Source organism: Gymnoscopelus braueri, assembly GCF_963280865.1.
Source record: "Gymnoscopelus braueri genome assembly, chromosome: 18".
Lineage (NCBI taxonomy): Eukaryota > Metazoa > Chordata > Actinopteri > Myctophiformes > Myctophidae > Gymnoscopelus > Gymnoscopelus braueri.
Window position 1 is genome coordinate 12489778 of NC_137618.1, and position 18316 is coordinate 12508093.

The 18316-nt window shown below is 44.1% G+C and overlaps 1 protein-coding gene across 3 annotated transcripts in view; it reads left to right on the forward strand.

The window, feature by feature from the left end:
- man1a2 (mannosidase, alpha, class 1A, member 2) overlaps window positions 1-18316 on the forward strand; it is a 179829-nt gene that overhangs the window by 151793 nt on the left and 9720 nt on the right. For all 3 annotated transcript variants that reach the window (XM_080413101.1, XM_080413103.1, XM_080413102.1), the window contains exons 11-13: window positions 10009-10124; window positions 12902-13121; window positions 16384-16556. In XM_080413101.1, the coding sequence (XP_080269227.1) occupies window positions 10009-10124; window positions 12902-13121; window positions 16384-16556 (509 nt within the window). The remainder of the gene's footprint in view (window positions 1-10008; window positions 10125-12901; window positions 13122-16383; window positions 16557-18316) is intronic.

The following is an 18316-nucleotide window of genomic DNA, read 5'->3' on the forward strand; positions in this document are numbered from 1 at the left end:
CAACCCAGGTCTCCCGTGTGGAAAGCCAACATCTTAACCACTAGCCCTAAAGGGGAATTCCGGGATAGATATTAGGGTTTACTGTACGTCACCAGGCAGAGGCTCTGAGACACTACTGCTACACACACATGACATTTTAGCATTTTAACAACCCTGACGTACGTGTGTGTGTGTGTGTGTGTGTGTGTGTGTGTGTGTGTGTGTGCGTGCGCGTGTCACCTGATGTCTATGCAGGCCTCTAATAAAGTCACTAATTGGAGACAGTGTTGGTTCCTCACCTCTTGTCCTTTACTTACTTGTTAATTACTAGGAGCCAACTTCACTTTAATTACTACTGCTCTCCAGCCGCAGTTATTACACCATGACAGACAGACAGACAGACAGACAGACAGAGACCAGTACACAGTAAAATCATCAGTGTTAATTAACTCTGAGAGTGTACAAATGGAGCTAAATGGACACGTTAAGGGCCTACTTGGTTCCATCTGTACACTGTCAGAGTTCTGTATTGTGTGTGTTGTGTGAGGGAGTGAAAGAGAGCAGTGAATTATAGTTACACAGTAAAATGTGGAATGTTCATTTAACTCTGGGAGTGTAAAAGCTGACCTTTTTCACCCAGTGTAGGAATGGACAGTGTGTTGACAGAGGAAGTGATGCATTATGGGAGATGGAGATATGAGTACGACCGCTGTGAGAATCCCAATTATCTTTGCTAGTGGTTGATGATTAATCACAGTTTTAATTACGTTTAAAAAAAATTTGGGGGGGGAAATTACATTTTGGATTAACTGAGAGCACTCGTTCTGAGCCAAATGGAACTTCTTCCACCGTTGTGCCAAATTGTACCGCCATTAATTGCGGAGGGGGCTGACATTCTTTTGATACATGGTCATACAGTAGTCGTGCAGGCTAGCAGTCCTGCCCACCTCTGTGTCACCGCGGTGCCATGAAGGAGGGAAGAAGGGGTGGAGAGAGAGAGGGAGAGAAAGAGGGAGGGAGGTGATGAAGGGAGGGATATGTATTAAACCGGATAGTCCAGTTGGAATGGGAGAGTGTGTGTTTGGTAACACAAACACACACACAGAGACAGCCGGTCACTGCGGCATCGACACATAAGTGCATTGCACTTTGCATATCGTTGCTGTCGAGCAGAAACCTTTTATCTCCATATTCAATTTGTTTTAGTTTTTTTGTAAATCAACTGCCCTACTTGATCATACTACAGCGTCACACAAAAAGCATCAAAAGTAGCAGATCTACAAGCTCAAAACACGGTGCGAAGCGACGCGTTTTGAGCTTGTAGCTACTTTTGCTGTTTGTTTTATTTGGTAAATGGTGCATATATATAGCGCTTTTATCCAAAGCGCCTTGCATTATAGTCACCCATTCACACACACATTGATACACCGACAGCGGGTTAGGGGGGAAAACCATGGAAGGCACCAACCTGCTCATCGGGAGCAGTTAGGGGTTCAGCGTCTTTGCTCAAGGACACTTCGACACAGACTCTGGGGGAGCCCGGGATCGAACTGGGGAACGTTGCGGTTCCCATCCGGCCGCTCTACCGGCCACTCTACCCCTTAGCCACTGCCGCCCATGTCGGTAGAGGCGCGCTTCGCGCCGTCTTTTTAGCTTGTTGATCTGCTACTTTTGCTATTTTTGAATTTGAATCCTGATTTGTTTCCACCCGACAGAGACGATATTGCACACAATGTACATAAACAATAGCCTGGTAAACCCCCCTCCCTCCGGAAATCTCATTTGCATTTGGTTTCAGGAAGGAGGGTCTGGGATTGCTCACAGAGTAAAGCTGCCCGAACCACTGCGCATACGAACCAATCAGCGGCTGCTAGGGGCGGGATCATCCAATCACCTGCCTAGTAGCTTGAAAAAATGAAACTCCGTCTGTCATCGATTCTGCGCCCGGAGTCTCAGATGCAAGTACGCTGTGAAACAAAATGTGTGTCGCAAGCTTCTTCCATTTGACGGAGTGAGGTTACATAAACAATACACAAATTCCCAATTTCTCACTCCCAATTTTCCGCCGTAATCTTCAGACTCGCCTCCTCAGACTCCACCTCAGCCCTTAGCACCTGACCTAGATATGACCACCATGCAGACATTACCTTGGTCATTTGTTCTCATGTTTTTGTTACTTGGGCTTGTTGTTTTTTCTTGACCACAGTGTTTAAAAAATGTAATTTAGATGGCACGTTATTTAGACGGATGCTAGGTTTATTGCGAACGCCCAAGTGGAGCTTACTATGAAACCGTGCTTGGGTTGTGTGTGTGAGGCTCTGTCTGTGTGTGTGTGCAGTATGTGTGCAGCCGCGCCCCCATGTGACTCACGCTCTCATTGGCTGCTGACAGATCTCACTATGAAACCAACCCGATCGCCCCCCCAAACACGGTGAAATAGCACGGATTGACAAACGGCAATTCCGTGCATAGATGACTAGGAACTCCGAAACTCCGTGCATAGGAGAACCATATCCCCCCCCCATTAACTTCAATACGAGGCGGAGGCAGTCACGTGACTTTCTCTCTACGCTCTCCCCATCACTGTGAAATAACACGGATTACAAGTCCGTAAATACACAACATAACAATTAAAAAAACACACACAAAAAAAAAGGCTGCGTTCGCTTCCTGCGTTTGCGCGTCTTACTTGTTGTTTACCTGGTATCCTATAGTTTCAAAATACAGATCATTCTTTTGTTAGTATATTGTTTAGACTGATGCTTGGTTCTTGGTTTACCTGTGATCCTGGTTTACTGAGACACTCTGCATTTGATGTATGGGTTTACCTTGCTTACCGTAAGTCGCTCTGGATAAGCGCGTCCGCTAACTACCTAAATTAAATTGTACATTAGCCACACATGCACACGCTGCCTCCCCCGCCTAGTGTGAGTGTTTGTTTACCCAGGGTGGTGTTGTTCACCACAGCATACATCCACATGGAGCTGCAAGCAGCTCCACTTAGCTCTGTTAAAACGCCATTAAGATTGAACTGCTGGGGACTGGAGCAGACAGCACGACTCTAAACACATTTTATATCTGGGATCTGATGTGTGAATGTGAGAGAGAGCGAGAGAGAGAGAGTGAGACTGTGTGTGTGTGTGTGCGTGTGCGTGTGTATTACTATACTCGTGAGGGACAGATGTCACGTATCTCATAAGAAGAATGGTGTACTGTTCGGTGTACTGTTCGGTGACATTTAGAGGTTAGCTTTTGGGGTTAGAGTCAGAATTATGCTTTATTATACTTGGTTTTGCGCTGGTGTCGTGCACCCGAAAAATTGCAGACGTGTTGTGAGCTTTTTTCTGATCGGCAATCTTTCAGCTTTAGGCTTACGTATCAAATCATTGACCTAAAATGTTGCTGTCCTCACAAATATAGTAATACAAACGTGTGTGTGTGAGAGAGAGAGAGGGAGGGGTGGGAAAGTTTGCAGGCAGGTGCGTGTTGGAGAGCTCGTATAACGTGCCTTAGAGGGAAATGTGTGTGTGTGTGTGTGTGTGTGTGTGTGTGTGTGTGTGTGTGTGTGTGTGTGTGTGTGTGTGTGTGTGTGTGTGTGTGTGTGTGTGTGTGTGTGTGTGCGTGGGGGGGGGGTGGATTATGCACGTCTGTGTGTGTGAGGAAGAGGGAGTGAGACTATGTGTGAGAAATTGAGCTTATGCATGTATGGGAGCATGCATAATAATCACCAATTTTATATAGTGCTTATCTGGGTACTCGCTTTGCAAACAAATAACTTTATTAAAAGCAATTTGTAAAAAAAAAAGTAAAACACAAGAGGGCTAAAAACAGCAAAAGAGAGAGAGAGAGAGAGAATAATGGGCTCTACGCACAGCAGGCATATTGGAAAGAAATTGGGCCTCTTCCTTACTTCCTTCAGGTCTTACCAATTAACACTTTTTGATTTCAAGGACCCCATAATTCTGAATGTACAAATATGTACACTGTCAGAGTTGCACACCCTATAAGGGGCCATTTGGAACCCCCTCAAGGAACCATGAGGGTCCCTGGACCACACTTTGAGACCCACTGGTGAAGCATCTAGTCTATCTAGTGAGCCAACATGCACAATATCAGCACCCTGACTCTGTTTGACCAGAATTGGAACAGAGCCTTCATTAGTATCATTGGTAACACTTGGTAACACAGGAAGCGGCCCAATTTCTTTCCAATATGGCTGCTGTGCATAGAGCCTATTGCAAGCGGTCTATACAGAGTACATCTTTGGCTGGTGAACACCGTCGTACCGCGGCGTACAAACGAGTCTGGAGTGCGTAGGTGTGAGTGGAGTCGTTAAGGAGGACTAATGAGAAGAGAAGCTGAACTCTTAATGAGAACCTGCTGTGAGTGACAACCTTATTACCGCTGCACTCTCACACTGCCTATAGCATCACACCGCCCCCGCATATCTATACGCACGCACGCACGCACGCACGCACACATCAACACACGCACATAGTATACACACTTTCCCTGCAGCTGCTGATGCCGCAGTATGCTTCATTCATACTCGGTCGCGCGATGGAGTCGCTTACCGACGCGAACTTCAAGCTTCAAGCTCGATGTTAGTCTGAAGATCGGCTCTGAACGGATCTGTGAATTGAGCTGTAGTCTCTGCCTTGAGCGTTAGCTTGACAACACTGTCACCCACCACGTCACACAGCATTCTCCTCTTGGCAATAGTCTGAAAAAGATTATTCTCTAATTGTCTCCGCCAGAGGTGGAGAGTATGTTTTCGTTCTTGTCCTTCCGTGTGTCCCCCCGTCTCAGCCAAGCTAACATTGGTCAAGCTTCGCGTGACACGTGACAATGTTGTTGTCACCAATGCTCTGATTGGCTAGCGAGACGCACGATGACATAGAAACCTATAAATAGGTGACACACTTCAGAAAATCATTTTTATTTTTTGAAGTGAGCTTCCATCAGCCAAGCTAACATTGGTCAAGTGACACGTGACAATATGTAATATAAATAGGTAAGACAGGATTAATCAGGAACAGTACTGGCGGAGACCTGTGCTCCGAGGAGCACATCTTGTTATAATTGTTTTACATTTGCTATTTCATGGGATGCCCCCCAGCCCCCACACACATTTGAGAAATACCTTCCTTTATGATTTCCCCACTATATTTGAACTTTTTCTGTTGTTTTCGTAAGTTAATGTACTACTTCGACGAGAAGTACAAATAATTTAGATGATCTAGTGATGTGGGCTGGTAGATCTGCAATTTTCACTTGCAGACAGATTGGCAGACAGAGGATGGAGGGAAGAGAGACAGTCAAGGACAGTGTGTGTGTGGGGGGGACAGACAGACAGACAGGGCAGATGTAAAAATAGAGAAATGAAGCTACTGGAGGTTTCTCACACACACACGCACGTGCGCGCACATACTGTAGTGAGCATATCGTCTCTGTCGGGTGGAAACCTCCAAAGCTGTTACTTTTTTAGGGTTCCAATTCAAAGTAGCAAAAGTAGCAGATCTACAGAGCTTGCAGATCTGCAACTTTTGATGCTTTTGTGTGACGCTGTAGTATGATCAAGTAGGGCGTTAATTTATGGAAAAAAATAAAAAGTTAGAATATGGAGATGAGCGTTTTCTACCCGACAGAAACAATATCCTGTGAACACAGCAGCTCCCAGACTCCCTGTGGTCTCATAGTTAACTGGATCTGAAATGCTCTGTTTTTGGTCTCTCATGGTCATTTTGAATGGTTCCTCTCTCTCTCTCTGTCTCTCTGTCTCTCTGTCTCTCTCTCTCTGTCTGTCTCTCTCTCTCTCTGTCATTCTTTTTCTCTTCCCCGTCTCTCTTTCTCACTCTCACTCCATCTTAATGTCTCTTGAGCCAAGCTTAATTGAGCTCTATCTCTCACACACACACACACACACACACACACACACACACACACACACACACACACACACACCCACACCCACACCCACACACACACACACACATGGCTCAATGTCAATTTTCTCAAATATACTGTACTGGTCTCTTTCAAAAACACACACGTCCACACTGCCCTAGATCTTTGCTCTCCCAAAGGTTATTTGTGAAATCTCTCTCTCTCTCTCTCTCTCTCTCTCTCTCTCTCTCTCTCTCTCTCTCTCTCTCTCTCTCTCTGTCTCTGTCTCTCTCTCTCTGTCTCTCCATGAAGAATGATGAATAATTCACCGGCGCTCATCTCTCTCGCTCTGTGTATAGCTAAGGGCATGTCAATCCCACGCAGCTGTTAGCATTGGAAACGTCTCTTCGAGTTCCAGTCGCAGAGAGCCCTCCTCTGCTCATTTTGTATTTAAAATTAAGCATCGTTTAAGTCCCTAATTGTCCAGGATTTCATCTACCACGCCAGCGACGTTTGTGTAGGTGCTTATGGGTTTACTGGACGTTTTTTATCAAGGAAGGTTGTGTTACACCAGATCAGGGCCTTCACTCCACAGTGAAAACGTGGTTTGCATCCCACATGTGAACGCGAGTGGGAAACAGTGTTGTCCAGTGTCGTAAGGCGCTTGAACTGTAAAGCCTAATAGCTCTATGCACAGCAGCCATATTGGAAAGAAATTGGGCCTCTTCCTAACTTCCTTCATAGGTGTTACCAATGATACTAATTAAGGTTATGTTCCATTCAGATCAAACCGAATCAGGTGCATGTTGGCTCACTGGAAAGACTCTGTTACACCAGTGGGTCTCGAAGTGGGGTCCAGGTACCCTCGTGGTTCCTCGAGGCGCTTCCAAATGGCCCCTTACGGGGGTGTAACTCTGCGAGTGTACATATGGAACCAAATGGACCCGTAGCGGCCATTTGGTTCCATTTGTACACTCTCAGAGTTATGGGGGTCCTTGAAATTTAAAAGTTTGAGAACCACTGTGCTACATTAAGAGCAGAGCCTTCATTAGAATCATTGGTAACAGCTGTGAAGGACGTAAGGCAGTCTCTGAGGCCCAATTTCTTTCCAATACGGCAGCCTATTCAATAATGTTCCGTCGTACATATTTTCGGCGCACAATACCGCCGTACATTAGAGCAAGTATAGAGTATAGAACAGGCTTAAGAGTGAAACTGATCGAATATAAAGATTCAGATAAGACGAGATATCATTTGTTACTCTAAGCTCAAGGGCAGTAGAAAGCCTGGTGTGTGGTACTTCTGAGGAAATGGCACCAATCAGTCATCATAACATAAAACATAAGATAAAAGTTGAAAGTGAAACTTGTAGAACTTTTACATGTGTAGAGTTAGACAGCTAGTATTGCATTATTGCATTGCTGTCGTACAAGTCGGCTGAAGCCGTGTGTGAATAGCCTCTCTGGTGCATCGTAACACACCAGCAAGCATCTGCTAAGCACCACTACTGCTATGTGCTATGCTAAGCTAACGAGCCCAGTCTGAGCATTAAATGGAACCCAGTGGAGCTATAGTGCCGTTACCTTCAGCCATTTGCTGGCTGCTAACTCTCAGAGTTGGCGCTGCGCTCTGTGTTTATGATCAACGTGGCCCCATCCTGTACAGCGATAAAACGGCTCTCCGCGGCACCGTTACATTCCGCGTGGCGGCCACCGTTTTCCAGTGCGGGCTTGCGGTGAACAAGCCGTGTGTTAAAGTGTCTTCCACTTGGATACGATGTCAGTAAGCGTGGCTGCCCGGTGGACACGGCAAAGCACCGCACGAAACGAACCCGGGACCAAGACAAAGAAAAACACATGCCACCTCCGGTTTACTTCCCTTATCTGCGTGACGTAGGTTGCCACCCATTTTAGGAGACCGGAATTACGTTGGAGTCTATTCATTCTAATGGGAGAAGTGAACTTGAACACAGCTTCTGAACGATTCTTTAGCCCGATGGTCACTGAACTAAATATTGGACCCAATCGCCACAAAGCCACACAATTTCCCAAACATTTTGACACTTACATTTTTTCAGAGACAAATCAGGAGAAAATCTACTTTATTATCAACCTTTCTCTGTCCCAGCAACATACTCTCGCGAGATCTCACACATAGGACTTTCACGAGATCTGCCGTCAGACGGCGCCCACAGGAGACCATTTTACATGCCATTTTTGTACCATCTCGCCTCTAATGGCTACAAATGGGATGATAGATCTTTCTATATGGTATATCCACCATCCTTGCCCCAGGATTCTACATTTACAGGATGTGATGTTAATGGAAATATGGTCCTTCTAACCTTTCCCCCACGCCCTCAGCGGTACAGCAGCGCTTGTCGGTTGTGTGGCATCAGATTCCCCTGTGTGCTCAAACATTTATCATTTACCGCAACACAACAGCAAGCATCTGCTTAGCAGGCTATCATTTTTTTTCAGTGGTATTCTCAAGGGTATCCGACGCTCCGGGTTTGGGTGTCATGCATGCAGTGACAGATGCTGCTGTGTATCACACATGCATGATGAGCTAACTGTAACTCCACCTGCATACTGATGTCTGCCTTCAGTGCAGGCTGCACACGCATGTTTAACACAAACAGATAACACACACACACACACACCTTCTAAGGGTGCTCTGTGCTTTGGACATGCATTTTGGACACGCATCGCCTAGCTGGCTAGTTCTGAAGCCAGCCCGAAGGTAGCCTGCACATTATCCATGCATTATGGAATACGAACGCACTGGGACACGTATATCGTCTCTGTCGGGTTGAAACCTCATACAGTATGTCCAAGACTGATACTTTTCAGGATTCTAATAAAAAAATTGCTATTCTAATAAAAAAGATCTACAAGCTGGAAACACGTCGCTTCGCGCCGCGTTCACAGCTTGTGGATCTGCTACCTTTGATACTTTTGTGTGACCTAGTATGATCAAGTAGAGCATTCATTAAGGAAAAAAATAATTGCGAACGCAGCGGAAGGAGGCGCGCCTTCGCGCAAGTGGAGCTTACTATGAAACCGTGCTCGGGTTGTGTCTCTGTATCTCTCTCTGTGTGCACTGCCTGTGTGCAGCTCCTCTGAGATAAGTAAATGTCCAATTTAGACGTACCATACATCAAATGAAAGGTCTTTGAAAACTGAACACACCTGTCAAGGTTGCGTTTAAGCCCGCCCCTTCCCCCGGAAGCCACGCCCCGGAGAAGGCTCCTAAAAACTCCCCATTGAAACCCCATGTTAAATGAAAAGTGCCCGAATCGCTCCAAAACTTTTTCTACCCCCCCTAAGTGGGGGTCTACGAACAAATACTTCGGGCTCGGATTTTGGCTCCGCCCCCCGGAAGTGGGTGAAACAGGCACTTCAAACACTTTGTTGAATTGTTCAAAAACATTCAAAGTATTTTTTTGGGGAATTTGTATTTTTCTAAGATGCTCCTTGTAACGCAGTTTTTTTTTGTATTTAAAAAAAAATATATTATTGGTTACTTTTTTTTAAATATTTTTTTTCATTATATTTTTAATTTTTTGGCGTTCGCTTACCGCGTTCGCGCGTCTTACTTGTAATAATATGGAGATAAGAGGTTTCTGCCTGACAGAAATGTAAATGTAGGGGCGGGGGGGGCGAGACAGTAAGAGACAACCACAGTGTTTCGTAGAGGAGGTGTTTTCTATGCAAATGGTACAAGCTGTGTGTGTGTGTGTGTGTGTGTGTGTGTGTGTGTGCGTGTGCGCGTGCGCCTACCGCCATGTATTATGTGCAGTGTATGGCTGAGCACTGGGCAGCATGATATTCTCAGTATCATGACAGAATAAAGTTAGCAAAAATAAAAGTTCATGCAGTTTGTTTGGAGGACTGGGGGCTGCTGGGGGGGGGGGGCGGCGGGGAGTAAACAAAACTGAAATCACAATAACACCAAGCAACATGAGTATGGATGGTTTTGTTTTATGCCATACGTCTCTGCCAGGGCAAGCATGAATAATTCACTCTGCCATTCCTCTCTCTCTCTCCCTCTCACTTTTCCCACCCGCCTCTCTCCGACTCCATCTCTTTATTCCCCTCGCACTCTCTCTCTCTCTCCTCCACACCCACTCTGTCTCTGCAGACCACACCTCGGTGGGAGGCCTCGGCGACAGCTTCTACGAGTACCTGCTGAAGGCGTGGCTCATGTCCGACAAGACCGACACGGAGGCGCGCAAGACCTACGACGACGCCATCGAGGTGCAGTATATACAATCGGAATCTTTTATTGTCACATGATGGATTAACTCTTTAAGACCTGAGAACGCATCTGTGTGTCATTTTTAGATTTCGTTGGGCTATTCAAAAATAGCAGATATACAAGCTCATAGCGCGGCACCGAGTGCCGCGCTATGAGCTTGTAGATCTGCTATTTTTGAAAAATCGTGAACAATTTTGTGCAAATCTTTCAATATATATATATATTTAAAGCGAGCATTTCTAACTAAAATGTTATTGCTTCTGGGGATTCTACAAATATCTTCTAAATCAGTTTAAAACAGTTTTCTGAAACACTTATGTTGCTATAATATTAATGTCAGTGTCAAGGAGCCCCACAACGATATGTATTTGGCTGCGGACCCCCATCTCAAAAAGAATATTTCCAGGGACCCCCAGAAACAAAGATTTGAGTAAAAAACAATTGCTTTATAGATATATATTCAAAGATTTGCAAAAAAAAATAACACGATTTTTAAAAAAAATAGCAGATCTACAAGCTCATAGCGCGGCACTCGGTGCCGCACTATGAGCTTGTATATCTGCTATTTTTGAATAGCCAAAAGTATAAAATATGGATAAAGTGGTTACACAGATGCGTCCCCCGGTCTTAAAGGGCTAAAGTTCTCAGTGGCCACGACTGATTTCAGTCATTTGGGTTCCACAGAACAGAAGCCAGCATGTCTTCTATGGAAGCATGTTGCGCAGCGAAAATAGCCGATCTGCAAGCTTTCAATGTGTCGCAGACGCATAGAGAGCTTGTAGATCGGCTATTTTCTGTTATTAATCTAAGATTGGAGCATTTGAAGTGGTCAAATAGCAATATATCCAGAAGCATCTTCCATAAAACCCCAATGGGTCTGGGATATTTCATCAATAATAAAAGAATACGCCTGCACCCTGCCAAACTGCACGGCACAGGAGCTCATTTATTGAGAGAGAAGCCACGTTTCGGTCTCTGATTACCTTCTTCAGGCGTCATGCCTTGTTTGCCTACACACCTGCCCTTAACACATTGATTGCCTAGATCGAGTTAACTCGTTTTTAAGAATCCATCGCTTGATTGCCTAGATCGAGTTAACTCGTTTTTAGGAAAAAAAGAAATTTTAAAAAAAAAAGAAAAAATTGACCCAAAGACCAAGGAGATATGATTTGTCGAAGATCTAGACTCCCATCCACTTCCTTGTTAACTTAAAACTTAAAAATGTTGTATCTCAGCTCCTGAGTACCTTTTTTTTTCAATGTAAAAACCCTGGCATGAAAATGCAAAAAATCTGAAATAATTCTGGCAATCAATGTGTTAAGCTCTTATTCTAGGTGTATGAAAGTTTTTCTCAACTGGGATATTTCATAAAAGTCTCAATCTGTGATTTCTTCACCTGGTTGGCGGTATGTAGAGCAGCAGGAACAATATTACTAAATCATCATGATTTTACATATTGTGTTAATTGTTTAGGAAACAGGGGGCTCCTTTCATACTGTTTCACAAATCGCACATCAGGACTTACAACTACAGTAATTTTCGCACTATAAGCTGAATTTAAGCTGCAGCAGCTAAATTGAATGATTTGTACATATATAAGCCGCACTGGACTATAAGCCGCGGGTGTAAAATCCATAGATTTAGGAGGTCCCCTAGTGGCCGTTAGCTGTAAAAATCCATAGATAAGCCGCACCGTTATATAAGCCGCAGGGTCGAAAAATGGGGAAAAAGTCGCGGCTTATAGTCCGAAATTTACGGTACTTTTAATCCATGTGTAAAGAAGTGGGTGAAAATAGTTCAGAAACTCCAAAATCCACATGCGAAATAAATAAGTAATGAAAATGAAGATATAATAATAACCTTGAAACAGTGAAGCGGCCGTTTATAGAAAAGCAGCAGCAGTCACATTGTGTCTTTTTTTGTGTTTTATACTGTATGAGCGTCTGAGCCTGCTAATGTGAGGAAGCAGATGTTTGCAGTCTGCTGCTAATAAAGATGTGGGTTGTTCAATCATGGAGAGGACGTGGAGTGACAGCTGTCACCGAGCAGGACAGGAACAGAGGGGTGGCAACTTGGGAAGAGGCTCTGTCTCAATCCTTGATGTGTTACGTCGGTGCTTCTCAAACCTTTTCATGTCGAGGACCCTCAAAATGATATATATTTTGCCGCGGACCCCCATCTGAAAATGTTTTTGTGCCAGGGACCACCAGGAGAGAAGAGTTGTGTTTCAACAAAAAAAAAAATCTAAATTATTCAAAAACATTTTCAACATTTTTTTCAAAAATAGCAGATGTACAAGCTTTTACGTTTGCCATTTTTGAATATCCCAATGTGTAAAATATGGATAAAGTGGTTAAAATGATTGTGATGCTGTATTAACCCATTAAGACCTGAGGCGATTCTTTAAAATGTTTTCTAAATCCTAAATTTTTTTTGAAAAAAATATAAAAAATATTTTTTCAGAATTTTTCAAAAATAGCAGATCTACAAGCTCGTAGCGCGGCACTCGGTGCCGCGCTATGAGCTTGTATATCTGCTATTTTTGAATAGCCAAAGAAATCTTAAGTGACACAGATGCGTTCCAGGTCTTAATGGATTAACACATTTAGCTGGGGAACGCCTGGAACCCCGTCAAGGACCCCTCCTGGGGGGGTCCCGGACGGCACTTTGGAGAACCACTGTTTTAGGTAACACACTTTGTATTGCCTTCATGTTGAAAGGCGTCTACTGTAACAGTAATGAACCATGCCCTTGCCATGCCGTCCCTTCCATCCAGGCCATCGAGCGCCATCTGATCCGTAAGTCCAACGGCGGTCTGACCTTCATCGGCGAGTGGAAGAACGGCCACCTGGAGAGGAAGATGGGCCACCTGACCTGCTTCGCCGGCGGGATGTTCGCCCTGGGCGCGGACGGCTCGCCGGACGACAAGGCGGGACACTGGCTCCAGCTGGGAGCCGAGATCGCACACACCTGCCACGAGTCGTACGACAGGACAGGTATGAGACACACACACACACTCACTCACTCACTCACTCACTCACACACACACACACACACACACACACACACACACACACACACACACACACACACACACACACACACACACACACACACACACACACACACACACACACACACACACTCACTCACTCACTCACTCACTCACTCACTCACTCACTCACTCACTCACTCACTCACTCACTCACTCACTCACTCACTCACTCACTCACTCACTCACTCACTCACACACATACTCTACACCTGCCACAAGTCCTAAAAGATAGGTAAAATGTACATGCTTGCACCCATGTGCATAGAAAACACCAGTGGTGGAAAAAGGAGAATTTTTTACTTGAGTAAAAGTACCAATACGGCAATGTGGAAATACTCTGTTACAAGTAAAAGTCCGGAATTCCAAATTTACTTGAGTAAAAGTACAAAAGTGTTGGTATCAAAATGTACTTAAAGTACTAAAAGTAGAAAGTACTCATTATGCAGCATGTCCCATTTCACAACTTTTCAAATGTATAAAATGTATACAAATCTTTTGAAAATAGCAGATCTACAAGCTCGCAATGCGTCGCATTGCGAGCTTGTAAATCGGCTGTTTTCAAAAGGCCGAAATGTATATAGGGCTGAAGTGGTTAATGTATGTTTTGTAATAATAATCAAAATCTACAAAGCAACTAGTAACTTAAATTATCAAATAATTGTAGTGGAGTAAAAGTACAATATTTGCCTCTGAGATGATGTAGTGGAGTAGAAGTTAAAAGTACTGAAAATTGGAAATACTCCAGTAAAGATACGTCAAAATTGTACTTAAGTACAGTACTTGAGTAAATGTACTTACTGCCTACGTACTTAATGTTACTTTACACCACTGGAAAACACCCCATAATACTTCTTTGCCGAACACTGCGGTTCTCTCTCACTGTCAGTCAGACAGACAGACAGACACATTCTCTCTCTCTGTCTCTCTATCTATCTCTCTCTCTCTCTCTCTCTCTCTCTCTCCCTCCCCCTGGCTCTCATTATATCGTTGCTGTCGGGCAGAAACCTCTTATCTCCATATTTTAACCTTTTGTGCTTTTTCCTTAATTAACGCCCTACTTGATCATACTACAGCCTCACACACAAAAAAAATTATCACGCCGCGTTTTGGGCTTGTAGATCTGCTACTTTTAATTAAATCCTGAATAGTAACAGTTCTGGACATATGAGGTTTCCACCCACGACAGAGACCATATAGAGAGCTTGACCACTCATACGTAGCTGGGATTACCAGCTGTCGTTTTTTTCACTGCCAAAACTCCTATGGTCTCATGTCACCTTGAGAAACATGGCAGTGTGTGTGTGTGTGTGCATGTGAGCTATAGGAGGTTCCAGTAAGCTTGAGTACCCCCCCCCACCCCCCACCCTCCGAAATAAAAACGAGTACAGGTTTCCACAGCAACCGAGAGAGAGTAAGCATGGAATTTGACATTGACGTTGAACAAGGTTAGCCTCTTGTCGTTGAACTTTAATGAGGTGCCGTTCACCGCCACACTGGCACTGTGTGTGTGTGTGTGTGTGTGTGTGTGTGTGTGTGTGTGTGTGTGTGTGTGTGTGTGTGTGTGTGGGTGTGGGTGTGTGTGTGAGTGTGTGACTATATTTGTTAGGGCCAAACGTCCCCAAAAGTATTTTAGGGGGTTAGAGCTATGCCTCATTTATACTTAGTTAGGTGTTGTGCCCCAGAAATAGATGATCTACAAGCTCACAAAGATGGCAAAAAGAAATTGCGAACATAAAATGTTGAGTATAGTAATGTGCGTGCGTGCGTGCGTGCGCGCGCACTGGAGTAGTGGTCCTCAAGGACCACAAAACAGATACATAATTCGGCCACGGAAGCCTTCTAAAGCACAGAATTATGCCAACATTGAATTGTTACATCGTATAAAATACAGTTAAAGTGGTGAAACTGATTTGGATGCTATATTTACTCATTTTACTGGGGACTCCCTGGAACCCCCGCAAGGACCCCTGGGGGTCCCCGGACCCCACTTGAAGAACCAGTGTGTATGCTGCTGGCCACAGTACAGTATGTGACTGTTTGTGTACACGCAGAGTACCCGTATCTGCTCTATACAACCCAGCACATACGTGCAAGTGTCTGTATCCGTGCGTGCGGATACAGACACGTGCGTGTGTGTATGTCAGCGTACATACGTGTGTGTGTGTATGTGTGTGTGTGTGTGTGGACCTCGTTGTGTGTGCATACCCACACGTAAGGTTTGTGTGTGCATGTGTGCTTTAATCCCTTTTCACTTAAACCCCATAGGGTCTATACTGTGGTCTTTTCTGTTATTGTGGGGAAAGCTTTCGCTGAAAATAGCCGATCAACAAGCTCGCTCCGATGCGTTGATCTGCTATTTTCAGTGAAAGCTTTCCTCGCAATATGGATGCTGGGGTTTAAGTGCTTAAGAGACGGAGTCCCCCCCACGCGTGACTGTAGCCCCTCATGCCAATCAGACTTAATTGGCAGAAAACCCCCCTGGCTGGTAAAGGTCTGCAAAGCCTGAGAAAATCAAACCACAAACACACTAACCGTCTAATTCACACAATCACTGAACTCTCCCTCATCCTCCCCGCTCCCCTCCCTCTGTCTCCTCCTGACCTCTCCTCCTAACTGCTCCCCTCATCCCTGTGTATCTCTCCCTCCCTGTGTGTCAAATAATTGATTTCAAAATACTACTGTTTAGGGCTGTGAATCGTCTACCTTTCGATTCCGATTCTTGGGGTCACGATTCGATAAAAAAAAATCTGTTTAATCCAAATTATTATATTGTTTTCGTCTTGACTTTAACAACCAATTGTAGCTTAGGTATTTCCGACAGCTCAAAACAAAAAGTCATCAGGTCATCTGCTTTCTGTCCCCAAAACCAAAAATAAACAAAATAAACGTGGGGAAGCAGCATTTAGCTTTTATTCACCACATATCTGGAACAAACTCCCAGAAAACTGCAGGTCTGCTGCCACTCTTATTTCTTTCTCTTATAGCACAACCAAAGACCTTTCCATTTGCCGCTGCCTTTGATTTAATTACTTTTTCTCTTATCTTTTAACTTCTGCACTGTATCTGTTAATTTTAGCTTTTTTTTTTAACTCATTTTATAATAGTGTTTCCTTTGCTTGATGTTCTGTGTAAAGCATATTGACTTGCCTTGTTTTTTGAAATGTGCTATACAAATAAAACCTCCATATCTTCCCCCTTCACAGTGCTGAAACTGGGTCCGGAGGCCTTCAAGTTCGACAGCGGTCTGGAGGCTGTGGCGGTGCGCCAGAACGAGAAGTACTACATCCTGCGTCCGGAGGTCATCGAGACCTACTGGTACATGTGGAGGTTCACCCACGACCCCAAGTACCGCCAGTGGGGCTGGGAGGCTGCACAGGTGAGATGTTGATTGAGTGAATACTTTATTAGAAGTTTGCAAAAAAAAACACAGGAAAGTACAGTTCAATACAAGGTCTGCTAAGAGGATTTTAAACCCAAGAAAGCTGTTTCCAGTTGGGGTCCTTTGTCCTGTTCATCGAAGACAGCCGTGACAATACTTTTGTTTTGCTACCACAGCTCCTCTTTCTTAGTCCACTTCCTCCCCGGCGCTTCTGTGTTTATTTCTACTAACGACACAACGCTACATGTTTAGAGCAGTGGTGCTGACAGATTTGAGAGATTAATGGAGCTAATCTCACAAACACATTTCTTATTTATTTTTTCTAAGATATTGTTTTGGCTTTTTCTGGCTTTATTGATAGAATACAGCAGACTGACAGGAAATGGGGAGAGAGTGATGTGGAGTGACACGTAGCCAAGGTCGTCGGAAACGGGATTCGAACCATTGCATTAGCAGCCTAGGTGCACATGTTTTTGCGTGCACTGCCAGTAGGCCAAAGAAGTACCTCCTTTGTTTTAGTTTTTACACGTTTTAGCTTTTTTTTTAGTATTTTATAGTAAAGGCGGTTACACACCGGCGAATATGCGAATATACGCAAAATTCGGACTCGTTCCGAATAATGAAAAGACGCTTTTTACGCTCCTCGAAACTGGTGTGGAAGCTTGCATTGACTTTATAAGGTTTAAAAAAAAAAACGTATTATTCGCATGAAAAAAATCGCCCCGGTGTGTATAGGACCTTAAAGGATGAGTTCACCCAAAAAATTACTTATTTTCTATCAATTGCACACCCCATGAAGCCTTGAATTCATGGATTTATTTTTGTTTTTGTGGCATTCCTAAGCCAATAATTTGATTATAATAAATTTGTCCCCATTGATTCCGGTAGGAGACACAAATGCATTTGTGTCTCCTACCGGAATCAATGGGGCTAAATTTATTATAATCAAATAATAAAGGAAGGAATGCGACAAAAACAAAAAAATATCCATGAATTCAAGGCTCCATGGGGTGAGTAATCCATAGAAAAAAAGGTATTTTGGGGGTGAACTACTCCTTTAAGTCAGTGGAGCTCTGATTGGGCTGAAACCAGTCGCCGTAGACATCACAGGTTGGTCACATGAAGTGTTTGAGATCCACATTGCAGCCACTCTGTTCCCATGTGGATCCTGAGATCCACGTGATTTCATTCTTTTATTCTCTTTAACCTTCATTTAACCGGGCAAGTCATTAAGAGCAAATCTTATTTACAATGGTGGTCTCTTGAGGGAGAAGGGTCTAAAAAACTAAATGTCAAAGTTAAAGGTTAAAACGGTATACAACAACCAAAAATAAAGCAGAATATCGTCTCTGTCGGCTGGAAACCTCATATGTCCAAAACTGTTACTTTTCAGGATTCAAATAAAAAAAACGCAAGAGGTGGCAGATCTACATAAGCTCGAAACACGGCGCTGTAGTATAATCAAGTAGGGCATAATTTAGGAAAGATATGGAGATACAGTAGGAGGTTTTTGCCCAACAGTGACAATATACGAGTAGTATGACAAACAGGCAAAGCACAGCAGCAGCAAGACGGTGTTTGAGTGCTTTAGCCTGGATTCAGTGACAGCATCTTTAGTCTGTTTGGGGCAAAGTCATCATCATCCACACATCAGATATTAGATTAATAAAACTGAGTACAGAAATAACATCATAGCCCTCTCTCTCTCTCTGTCTCTCTCTCTGTCTCTCTCTCTGCCTCTTGTTCTCTTTCTCTTG